This window comes from Condylura cristata, unplaced genomic scaffold, assembly GCF_000260355.1.
Source record: "Condylura cristata isolate star-nosed mole 26May11 unplaced genomic scaffold, ConCri1.0 scaffold00021, whole genome shotgun sequence".
NCBI classification, from domain to species: domain Eukaryota; kingdom Metazoa; phylum Chordata; class Mammalia; order Eulipotyphla; family Talpidae; genus Condylura; species Condylura cristata.
In genome coordinates this window covers 20,950,966-20,963,403 of record NW_004567122.1, presented here as the reverse complement: position 1 = coordinate 20,963,403, position 12,438 = coordinate 20,950,966, and the positions used below count along the sequence as shown (strand labels likewise).

Below are 12,438 nucleotides of genomic sequence, written 5' to 3'. Positions count from 1 at the left end.
AAAAAAAAAAAAAAGAAAAGGAGCAGGCCCTAGCTGGTGGCATAGCACCACGAAGCTATCTGCAGCTGCTTCAGCAAGTTAGATACATGGGCAGGGATTTAACCCACAAGGCACAGGAGACCTCCCCTGTCTCGCCCACTGCTCCCCTCAGCAATGTATTTCATCAATCTACCTGTTCTGCTCCCTACTGTCTCTGCTAAATCTTCTTACTGGCCCTGTACCTCTAGCCTGTACCCCAGTTCTGTATGCATGAATAAATGTTTTTTTAAAAAGAAAAGAATCTTGCCATTTGTGACAAAATGGATGGATGCTAAGTGAAATATGTCACACAGAGAAAGGGAAATACTGCAAGATCTCATTTATATGGGATTCTAACTATAAAAACAAAGAAAAAAAATCAAGCTCATAGAGATACAGAATGGACTGGCGATTTGCCAGAGGCGGTGAGTGAAGAGTGAGTGAAATAAGTGAAGGTGATCAAAAGGTACAAACTTATAGTTATAAAATAAATAAGTCATACATATGGGGTATAACTACAGCCTGGTAATAAAGTTAATAATGCTGTATTATATGTTTCAGAATCCTTAAGAGAGTAAATCTTAAAAGTTCCAATCACAAAACTTTTTTTTCATTATGTTATGTACTTCAAACAAATGTTATATGTCATCTATACTTAAGTTAAAACAATGTTAAGTACTTAGGGCACTGCTTGACATTAACAATATGCAACAGAGGTGATTATTACTATAAGCAACATATAATTTATTATTGCAAGTACCCATGTCATGAGTTTAAAAAAAACAACACATAAAAATAAATGTTGCAAAACATTATTAATCTAGATTCTACTATATAACTTCTTATAATTTGATAGTCTGAACTAAATATTGTTCCTGCAAGAATACAACAAAACCATGAAACTTCACATACAAATATGGCATTGCCATTCTATTTGGTGGTAAAGGATTTATCACTTACTCCATCAGCAAGCCACTAAGGTACACAGAACATGATCTGATGAATCAAGTCTCACTGCTATAAGCATTTTGCCAATTCTCTGGCACTGAAAATATGCTTAATAAAGGATGCTTCCTCCCTCTGCTATATCCTTTAGTGGCAACTGAAATGCATTTTGCAGCAGGGTTAGCTAAGATTATTGTTACACTGCATGGTCTACAAATAGAAGCAAAAGAAATTAAATCACTGTTATTAATAGACAAGTGGTGGAGAATCTATTTCAGGACACTGTTAAAATACAAGAATTAACTGCTCAGTTTACAAGCACCTTATTGATTTAAATAAACCCAAATTTACATTTCAAAAATGTTAAAGTACACCCAAAAATGTTATTTAATTCTAAAAACAGGGGCCCTCTCTGGTGGTACTAGGGGTTAAGTCTCAGCACTATGAAGCTAGTCTTAGCCACTGCAGCACAAGTTTGATCCTGGCCAAGGAACTAACCCACATGGCCCAGCAGACCTCTCATGTCTTGCCCACTGCTCCCCTTAGCAGTGTATTGTAGTAGGTCTGCCTGTTCTGCTCCCCCATTCTGTCTCTGATGAATCCTCTCCTCCCTGACTCCTGTACCTTTGGCCCACACCCCAGATCTTGTATGCATAAATAATTCTTTAAATTCTAAGAACAAAAATCTGAGCTAAAATTATTACAGAAGATGGCTTAAAGATACATGTCATTTATTTTGACTGCATCTGTTTAATAATACAGTAAGCCAAAGTGTTAAGTATGAAACATAACCAAATTAGTAGCTAAAAATGTATTCTTATACATGCAAATTTAGATACTAACATGGCTGGGTTTATTTTAACAATTTTTTTATCAAGTACTAGCCAATTATATCATCCCAAAGCTATCAACATTTCCTATCCGTGCTGTCGGTGATTGGTGTATTCAGCGTAATGCTCCCCATACAGACTACTCTTTCAAAACAAAGTATTGTTTAACAGGAATCCAATCTGTTTGGGTTAACAATGCTCTATTAATATCCAGTGGCATTAATGCAAAACTCAAAACTCAAGTACCACAGATAAAAGTGGCTAGTGTGACCATGTGATTTTACAATGAACCAAATCAGAACTGCTGATTGTAGTCAAAGAATTAAAGAAATCAGTGCTCTACCAAACCCCATCATGTTCTTTATGACCATTCAACACTGAGTTATTATTACAGAATACATAACTTATGCATTGTTTCAAATACCTCATAACTTGCTACAGTTTATAAAATAACCAACTGATGGCATTTAAATTCAAATCACAAAGATTTGTGGTATTTCCAACTATGAGTGATCACCTTCCCCATTTTCTGTAGAAGGAAACTGAGGGTTGAAGGTCAAGTCCTTTTTTTCTAAAGATCACACAAGCATTAAGTGCAAAAGCCAATATTTAAATCCCTGACACCTAAACTACAGATGTGTGGTAAGGAACCTAGTGTAAATGAAAAAAAAAAAAAAAAAAAACAGACCAGACAAAGACCAGAAAGGAAATCCTCTTGATAGCAAAGCTATACTACATGAGATCATGAGTCTACTGCCTCTTTAACTTAGAGCATTCCCCAATTATGTGTAACTTTAATGGTTGAAAATGAAGTCATGCTATCTTAAAATGCCAGAAGACAGGCCAAAGTCAGAAAGGGAATAAGACATTAAGTAGAAATTTCTAGGAAAAAATGGAATGAGCCCCAAACCCACCCAAGCACTAAATTACACAGGAATAGGAGTCAGACATTAGAAGTAGCAGCTAGAAACCATACAACAGAATAGAAATATCAGCCGCCCTAGTGGGGAGGACCTAGCATACCTTCTGAACCTTGGCAAGTGAATTAACTGATAAGACAAATGAATCCCTTAGTATAAAAACAACAGCCAAAGTCGTTAAAATGTAGTACCTACATTGCTGTTTTCATTCTAAAATATTACTAAAGAGGGTCTAGCATGCCTCTTAACCTTGGCAAGTGAAGTTACTGTTAAGACAAATGAATCCCTTAGTATAAAAACAACAGCTACAGTCATTAAAATGTAGTACCTACATTGCTGTTTTCATTCCAAAATATTACTAAAGAGGGCCTCCCCGGTGATGCAGTGATTAAAGACATACAATACTTAAAGACACAGTGCTATCTAACTATCTCCAGCCACTATAGAATTTAATCTGGCCAGTGTAGAGCTAACCTTTATGGTGCACTAGACCTCTCCTGTCTTGCTTACTGCTCCCCTCAGCAGTTTATTTCAACAGCCTGTTCTGCTGCTCTCTCTGGTGAATCCTCAATCTGCCCCCCCACCCTGCCCCCGTGCCCCCCCATCTCTGGACTACAACCTAACTCTCATATGCATAAATAAATCTTTTAAAAAATGTATATGTGTGTGTGACACACACACACATTATATATATATACACACACATATGTATATATGTATGAAACATATAACTATATATGTATAAAACATATAACTAAAGACATAACTAATATAGACAAGAAAATATAAACCATAATGAGGGGGTTAAACAAGCTTTAGAAATCAACTTGAAAGTGGACCCAGAGGATGGGTTCAGGAGACAAAGATTACAAAATAGCTATAAAAAAGTTCCAATTTAAAGATAAATGACATCAATGAGCACCAAAAGGAATCTCAGTCAATAGTTTATATTAAAAAAAAACAAACCTGAAAATCGGAATTTAAAAATAACAAAAGTTGCAACGAAAAATTCACTAGATAGCTTTAACAGCAGAATGGAAAAGTCGGAAGAAAGAAAAAGCATTAACTTAAGGATAAAAGAAAGTTAAGAAACCCAAAGAGATACTCTTTAATATAAACATCTCTACGACAGCCTAATTGCTGAAAATCAAAGGTGTAAAGAACCAGAGAAAAACAGATCATATTCAGATAAGCAATGATGTAATTAATAGCCATTTTCTTATCATACAATACTGGCCCCAAGATAACAGAAGAGCACATACTAAAGAGATGAAAGAAGAAAACCCTATTAATCAGCCAAAATTCTATAAGAGCAAAACTACTGTTTCAAAACTGAAACATCTTCAGATTAAAAAACTGAATTTTGCTGTCAGTTGACCTTTATTATAAGTATTCACAGAAAGAGTAGTAGGTGGCAACACAAATTTAGCAAGAACAAATGAAGTAAATAAATATAAGTATAAAATACAATGTAGAAATTTCTTTTTTTGCTTTAAAGTCACACACACACAAAAAATACAACAGTGAGGCCCTCCCTGGTGGCACAGCGGGTTAAAGCACAGCACTAAGAAGCCTAAGCCACTTCTGCATGAGTTCGATCCCCGCCTGCCCCAGAGGAGATCCACATGGTGTGGCAGACCTCACCTGACCCGCCTGCTGCTCCCCTCAGCAGTGTACTTTTGATCATCTGCCTGTTCTGCTCCCCACTCTGTCTCTGGTGAATCCTCTCACCCTCGCATCTCTGGCCTGTACCCCAGTTCCGTATGAATAAAAAAAAAATACAACAGTGAGGTGTTGGCTATGACTTAACACTGACAAGATTCTGTTTTTAAGATTTCTATATTTTAGCTGAAGAAAATCTCCATTTTAAACAGAACCACTAAAATAATAATGCAAAGAGATATTTAACTAAAAAATCAACACAAGAATTAAAAAGAAATTCTAAAAATATCTGATTAGCAAGAATGAGTATTAAGTGGAAAAAACACCAGGCCCAATTACAACTGAATTATAACAAATGGAAATGAACTTAACTACAATGAGAATATGCACTTCAAGTTAACATATTCACTTACACAGAAGATTACAATGGGTAATATGCCTACTTGCTCATTAATGATTATTTAATGGTAAGTGGAAGAGAAGTCTATAAATTATGTTTTTAAAATATACACTGAAATGTAAACTGTTAAGAATCTGGTTTCTAAACTTACTTTCCACAATAAATTAAATATTTTAAATAAAATAATATGTAATGTGGAGTAAAATTTTGAAGTGTGATTTTGAAAAGGATTAATTCTCAACCTCCTAAAATTTAACACTATATGATGACTTAAAACTGAAATTCTGCAAAATGTGTATGTACTTTGTTGACTGAGATTTAAAACAGTTACTGTGCGTCAACTCTATGTTAGATGAAGATACTGAAATAACCAAAAGTCTTGTCACCACCCGTAAAGGGCTATTATTCTAGACTTCTTATTATGTGAGAACTCTGTCTGCTTTTCGTGAAGTTCTTATCTTCTGTCTACAACAAGATTATCTCTGAATCCATCTTTGTCAGTGTTCACTTTCCCTTCTAATCTATCCTACTTCTGGAAACCTGACAGCCTTATGTGATATAACTATGTTTGAAGTGTAACAGAGTCCCCCAAGTAGAGGTGTGTGGTGAACCCTTTTTATATGAAAAGCCTTGTTGCTGTTACAGTTTTGCTTTGCTTAATTACTGGAATAGGTTTGTTTCTGGGCAACAAATCTGCCAAATAATTGGGATTGAAGTAAGTGATAAATACAATAATTTCTCTTGGCCTAAAAGCCAAATCAAATTTATAGGTAAATCAAGACTGAGAATATGTATCATAAATAAGCTGTAGTTTCTAAAATAGTAAAGCCTAATTATTTACGTGTTAAAGTATTAGGTTCTGTAAAAGACAAACTTCTCTATAGACCAAGTATTCCATATGAACTCATCAAGATTCAGATCCACCGGTTAGTATTGCATGTCTGATTTACCTTTAATAATTTAACAACACTTATTAATAAGCTTGTTCTAACAGCTCGTATGTGCCTAGGTTTAAATGCAGTATTTACAATTTACTGGTTGTGAGACATGGTTAAGTTGCCACTAGCCCAAGTTTATGCAAATAACTTGGTCAGGAAGGATAGTATGTAGACTGCAGAACTCCAGACATATGGCAGATGTGTTCAATAACTGGTAACTTAATGCAATATACATCTTAACTGTTCAAAGCCAGACTTTTGACACAGTACTTGTCTATGTAAGAGTACTTCAAAGTTTAGAATTAGCACAGAAAAAAGGGAAACACAAAACCTATGTAAAGCTGTCACAGAGAATATAAAGTCTTAGACTTTTGACGTGGTCTAGGACACTGACTTTCTGAAAATAACCAGGAAAGTTTTTAAAAACTAATCTTTGGAAGAAAGAAATCTTTAAACTTTCTGCTGGTGGTTCTTTAAGAAACGTTAGAATCATTGGTCCAGAAGAAAAGGATAGGAGCCCTCTCTGGTGTCACAGATTTAAAGCATAGCACTACCATGAAGCTATTTGTGGTCACTGCAGCTCAAGTGTGATCCCTGGTCAGGGAGGTGGCCCATCGCGCAGCAGACTTCTCCTGTCCCACCCACTGCTCCCCTCAGTGTACTTCATTGGTCTGCCTGTTCTGCTCCCCACTCTGTCTCTGGTGAGAGCTCTCTCACTCCCTGCACCTCTGGCCTGTACCCTAGTTCTGTATGCATAAATAAATAGGGATTGCCTGTGGTTTACCATTGTGTCCCAGTATCTAGTGTATACACCTAACAGCATCAAGTTCAAAAGCCCTGAGGCCAAGACAAGTACTGTACTATTGAGTATGAATCACTGAAGAGGTAAGCCAGAGCTAGACAATGCTAGGCTGGCAAAGGATGATAGCATCAGTTTTGTTTTAAACAGTTCATTCTGGGTACAGTAGTGAATACACGAAGATAGTTAGAAGGCTACTGGTGAGGGGCATGAAGTCTGGTCTAATGTGGTGGCAGTTAAAATGAGAAGAATATACAGGGTGAAAGTGACAGATATTGGAAATGAATGAAATATGGGGATATGAGAGTATCAAGAATTCTTTCAAATTTCTCAGCTATACAATGTGAGCACTGAGACTCACATTGAGAGACTTTAGACATAGTGAAAAGGGCCTCAACTATTTTGTTTTTGAATGACAGGTGGAAAACCCTCAGTTCTGAGTCTGGGACGCCTTTGAGACATGAAGCAAAAAACAATGTCAGCAGGCACTGGATGCCTAGAATTCATATAAGGCATGTGGGTAGAGAAGACAAAATGTTGGAAGCCAGTTAGCCTATTATGATACAGCATAGGGAGAGAGAAGAATAATGAGGAAAAAAGCCAGAATCAAATGTGAGACTGGGCAAGTTAAAAATGAAGGAGACTACAGAAGACTGTTCTGAAAGGAAGGCAGAGATGGAGAGGAAAAATTGAGAGTGGTGTTATTGAAGTAGAAGAGAAAAAAAGATGACTTGAAAGAGTATCAAATATTGCTGGGGGAAGATTTCCTAGAACTAGGTAAGGATGGGGGCTGCTGGTGACTTGAACAAGGCCCAGTTCAGGCAAAATGGTAGAAGTCATAACACAGAGACTTCAGGAGTGAAAGGTAAATATGACCAGAGTTATAAGCAATCATACACTCAACTAGGTACAGTTGTGAAAGGAAGGTTATGAGAGTGTAACTGAATAAATTCAAAGCAAGATTCCTTGGTGTACCTCAAATGTAAGACTACTGAATTTGTTTAAGTGAACTGAACACATCTAAGGAGACACATCTAAGGAGAAAAATACTGTACTACCTCAGAAACCAAACTAAACAGTACATATCTCCACAGTCCAATACAGTTAACAAGTCACATTTGTTACTGAGTTCATGGAAACTGATGTGCTCACGAGCACAGATGCACTAGTGGTAGGTATAAAAAAATATGCCAGCTTTCAAAGACTGAAAAAAAAGTGAAGCATTTCATTAATTTTTTAGTGATAATTACATCTGCAGTGAAAGTTTTAGATACATAATATTCAAAATAATTTTATGTATTTCTGTTTTAATGTGACTAATAGAAAAATTCTGGCTATATTTGTGGTTCACGTTATATTCTATTAGACAATGTTTTTGGTGGTAAAAAGGCAGAATCATAAGGAGTGGCAGTCTGAACTCTTGTTGGAGTCTTCAGTCTATTTGTGCCCTATGTAGTTTCCAACTTCTTCCCAAACTCATCAATCCTCATCCAAATCCCTTACCATAGCTGAATCTGTTTTAACCATTCCCCTTCCCCTCATTTTCTCCAGTTCTCAGATGGCTAGGGTTCTCATGGGTCCTGTAAATCTTCATCTATCTGAACTCAACCTCACCCTACCAATGCAGCCATCTACCTGCAAAAAAGTTCCAAAGGACTCAAATATGACTACTGTTAGAAACCAGAGTTGAAGGAACTAATTCATACTAATGCAACAAAGAACTGTCACAGACTTTTTAGAATGCTTAACCAAGATGAACACCTAACTTTTGAATGCTCAGAAAAAACACAGTGAAAAATTTAAAGCAAAGAAATCTCTGGACCCAAGGATGTTGTAAACATGTAATACGTTGCTTACGCAGCAACATACACTGAATGGTTTTCACTTTTCAAACTTCCCCTCCTTCTAATTAGAAATCCCCATGTTCTCTATCATTTCCAAGTTATTCATAATGGTTTTAAGACAGCATGAGCACAGGTTCCAGTGAAAATGAAATAACAAAGGCATTAGCTGATGACAGTATTTGTATGTTTACATGTGAAATTATTGATAGTATTTTTTCCAACTTCTGTATCTAAAACAGTGTTGCTTTCCACCCCTTACTCTGCTTTTACTTTGATGAACCAACCTACTAGACCAGTATCCTGCACTCCAAACCTACACACACACACACACACACACACACACACACAGAGCTTTGGTATCCTGCTTGGAAAAACTGTTGCTTTCCATATATTTATCTGAAAACTGAAATCCCCCCCCCAGCTGTGTTTATTTAAAATTAAAAAGAAAAATTCCTTAGCTCAAATATCCATGGTTTTACAGTTTGGGAATATAAACTAGTGATGAAATCACCTGGAGGTCAAGCCAAAGAAATACCTTAGATTTCCGGATCATTTTGCTTTCTGAAAGATACCAGTCTTCCCTACTTCACAAAATCTTTCATGGTATCTTTATTTCCTTGGAAATCTTTATGCTTTCTTTCTTGGTTTAGCCACAGCAAACTTTAAAAAAGCTGCAACCCCCATGCATATAACGAAAGCTGTAACAAATTGAGATTACAGTTGGTTGGCCAGAGGTTGTCATATCTGATGTTAAGACAAAGCATTGGAAGTCATGGTAGTTATTCCTCTCAAGGGACATCCTTCTACTCCGAAGCAGAAATGGAGAATCTAAAACATGTTTTCTTAAGTTCTATTATTTTTCAAACCACTTACAATTTTGTGTTTGCCCCACTGCATAACTTAATGAATGTATAGAATGAAACCTATCTCTTGAGTACATCTCACAAAACTGATCTTACTATAGTATTCTCCAGTCTCCCTATATCTCTATTCTAAATAGGGGGAACCCTGGTATTAATTTCTTCTTACTGCCCTTATCCAAATCACCAGCAACAACTTTACCTTTGAAACATACCCAACTATCTGACATCGATCTCAATGTATCAATGTTAGTCATTGACATCTTAACTGAATCTATACCACAGGCTTCTAACACCAGCCTCCTCCCTTAGATATTCTTCATACCACAATCAAAGTGGTATTCTTTTAAAAAAAGATTTATTTATGCATACAAGAGCTGAGGTACAGGCCAGAGGTGTGGAGGAGGGGAAAGGATTCACCAGAAACAGAATGGGGAGCAGAACAGGCAGATCTACTGAAATACACTGCTGAGAGGAGACACAGGTCTGCTGAGTCATGTGGGTTACCTCCTCCATCAGAGATCATGCTGCAGTGACTGTGGATAGCTTCTTAGTGCTGTGGCTTAACCCACTGCACCACCAAGGAGGCCCTAATCACCTTTTTTCCTTTGGCCATTAAGGACCTGAATAACAGAACTATAAAGAACTCATTACACTATCTGTTACAAAATGAAACTCTGAACCTAACATTTTACATACTCCATTCACCTAATACAGGAATTAAGGGATCTAAAATTAAAGTCCCAGAGTTTGACAACTGAGTTTCTGTAGGGCTAATATGAGATTAAAATAATTGTACTAACCATTGTTTTGTATGCAATATAGGCTTTTATGTGCAACTTTTCCTAAGGAAGGTTTTGAAAGAGTAAATTGAAACAGTCACTGACTTCAACTAACCTACAGCTAGTACAGGTGTTCTATTTTGGACACAGTAAACCAACCATAAAAATGTCAAATCAAACCCCCAACCCTGAAGTTTTGGAGAACTCCAAGTGCTTTCATTATTGATTAGCTTTAACTTAAATAAAAAGTCCCAAATTCAATTTAAAAAAGCTTTCAAAAACTTAGGAGCAATTATTGTTTTACTGCTCAATTTGGTGAAATGTCAAAGATTTTGAGTTTTTAGTATTTATTTATGCATAAAAGAACTGGGGCACAGGTCAGAGGTGCAGGGGGTAAGAAGATTCATTAGAGAAAGAGTGGGGAGCATAACAGGCAGATGTACTGAAACACACTGCTGAGAGGAGCATGGAGTGAGGGCCAGGGGGCTAGGTCCTCCCTGGCCAGGAATTGAACTCGTGCTGCAGTGGCTAAGGATAGCTTCACAGTGCTTGTTTTAACCCCTTGCACCACCAGGGAAGGCCTGATTTTAAGTTTAAAATGAAACAAAATTGAGAGAAACTACCAGCCTATGAGTAGATGTTTTAAACATTATCTTCTGATATGACAAAATAACACAAAGGAGTAACAGCAATAGTATTAGCTAAAGTTAAATGTTGTGAGGCTATTAAAAAATCAATAAGCTGAAAGAGCCGGGATCTCTGTAGTTCCTTCAAACTTTATGAGTGTTACGTTATCAAACACTGGGACAAGCACAGTCTTGTATGAAACAATTGTATGATATCTAGTAATCTTATCAAAAAGAAATTACATACTTTCTGTATATAAACTTTTCCACACTATGATTACTTCTCCCTGTAAGGTAGCAAGTCTTTACAGTCACAAAATTTCATCCATGTAGTAATTATACACATAAAAGGCAGACTACAGAATTCCGAATCATAAAAGTTAAATATTAATCAAATCTTAAAAGAAACGGTGTTATCTCAAAATGATTTTGAATTATCAATAAAATTCTTATATACCCTCCCAAGTAAATAAAATTACAGAAACGAAGAGTTTATAGGAGTGGCTTTCTATTCACAAACTATGACTACTTATTAAGAAGCCCAACTGTTTTCTGACATCCTCCAGAGAAGAAACAAATTTCCTTGTTTTTTCTCTCTTTTAAGATACTGCAATTCCCACTTCCATCCCAATTTTCTTATATGGTCCTTTACCAAAAGGTTCATATTATAAAAGAGGGATTTATGCCATTATCAGGTACAGCCTGACCCAAGATTTAAGATTTCCAAAATCCTTTCCATATTAAAGATTGCAGGAATTGAGTTTTAATAATTCATAGACCACAAAACACACCCTGTTAAGATTTCCCCTACAAATACTAACATGCCTACTCTTGGGACCCCTAATGGGTGTCCAGAAATCACATAATTCAACCTTTCAACAGGACACAGATGGTAAGTGCTCCCCTTTCTTGCCCGAGAGAAGTGCTCCTGCACGTACCCATCTTGAGGACCACAGCACGACTGTCATTTGGAAGTATGGTAATAGGTAAACGTGTGTGAGAGCAGAGTATGCTAGGTATGTTCACTGGATGGGGAAGGTTGTTAAATGCAGCCTCTCACGTAACTAGCCTTACCCACTGCAAACTTTTAAGAGATTAAGTTACATTCCTCTGCAGTTCCACCCTTGACAGCTGAGTCCTGAGATGCCAGTGAGCCCGGCACGTCCATTCCCGCCACCTCGCCTGTGCAGAGCCTGCGGCCACATCGCGAACCAAGGGTTGGGGAAGAGGGAGGGCCGGCGAGAGAGGGTCAGGCGATCTCACCTTTTCTAGTTCGTCGTGGAGCTCTGCCAGACTGGGCCGGAGCAGCTTCTCGCCCAGCTGAGCTACTGTGTGCCGGTAGTGGTCGATCCTGGGCACAGCGTCCATGGTGTTGTGGCCGAAGGTGCGCAGGTAGTAGGTGTTGGTATGGGTGTCATAGTAGTGGTGCTGGTGGTGGCCACTGCCGCCGCCCGAGTGCAGGCTGCTGCCCTCGCTCAGCACTGTGTCCCCTCCGTTCTGGAAGCTCACGTTGGGCCCGTCGCCCGCGACCACCGCCGCATCGGACAGACTCTCCTCGGCGGACGAGGATGCAGCCGGGTCCACGAAGTTCACGCGGAAACGGCCCTTGGCTTCCTCACTGCCCTTGGCCAGCCCGCTTTCGCCGCTAGCTTTCCCTTCCGCTGGGGTCTCCTTGGCCCCCGCTCCGGCACCAGCCGCCGCCGCCGCAGCTGCCGCCGCCGCCGCCCGCCCAGCGTTCTCAGAAACCAGGTCCACCTGGAAGCGGCTCTGGCTGGGGGTGGGCCCCAGGGGTCTGCCCAGCCCGTCCCCGGCCG

General features: G+C 38.3%; 1 protein-coding gene across 1 annotated transcript in view; it reads right to left on the bottom strand.

Annotated features, from left to right (window-relative positions):
- Positions 1–12,438, bottom strand: part of SLC12A2 (solute carrier family 12 (sodium/potassium/chloride transporter), member 2) — a 108,631-nt gene that overhangs the window by 65,723 nt on the left and 30,470 nt on the right. Inside the window, exon 3 of the mRNA XM_004686680.2 lies at positions 11,888–12,437. Within this exon, the coding sequence (XP_004686737.2) occupies positions 11,888–12,437 (550 nt within the window). The remainder of the gene's footprint in view (positions 1–11,887; position 12,438) is intronic.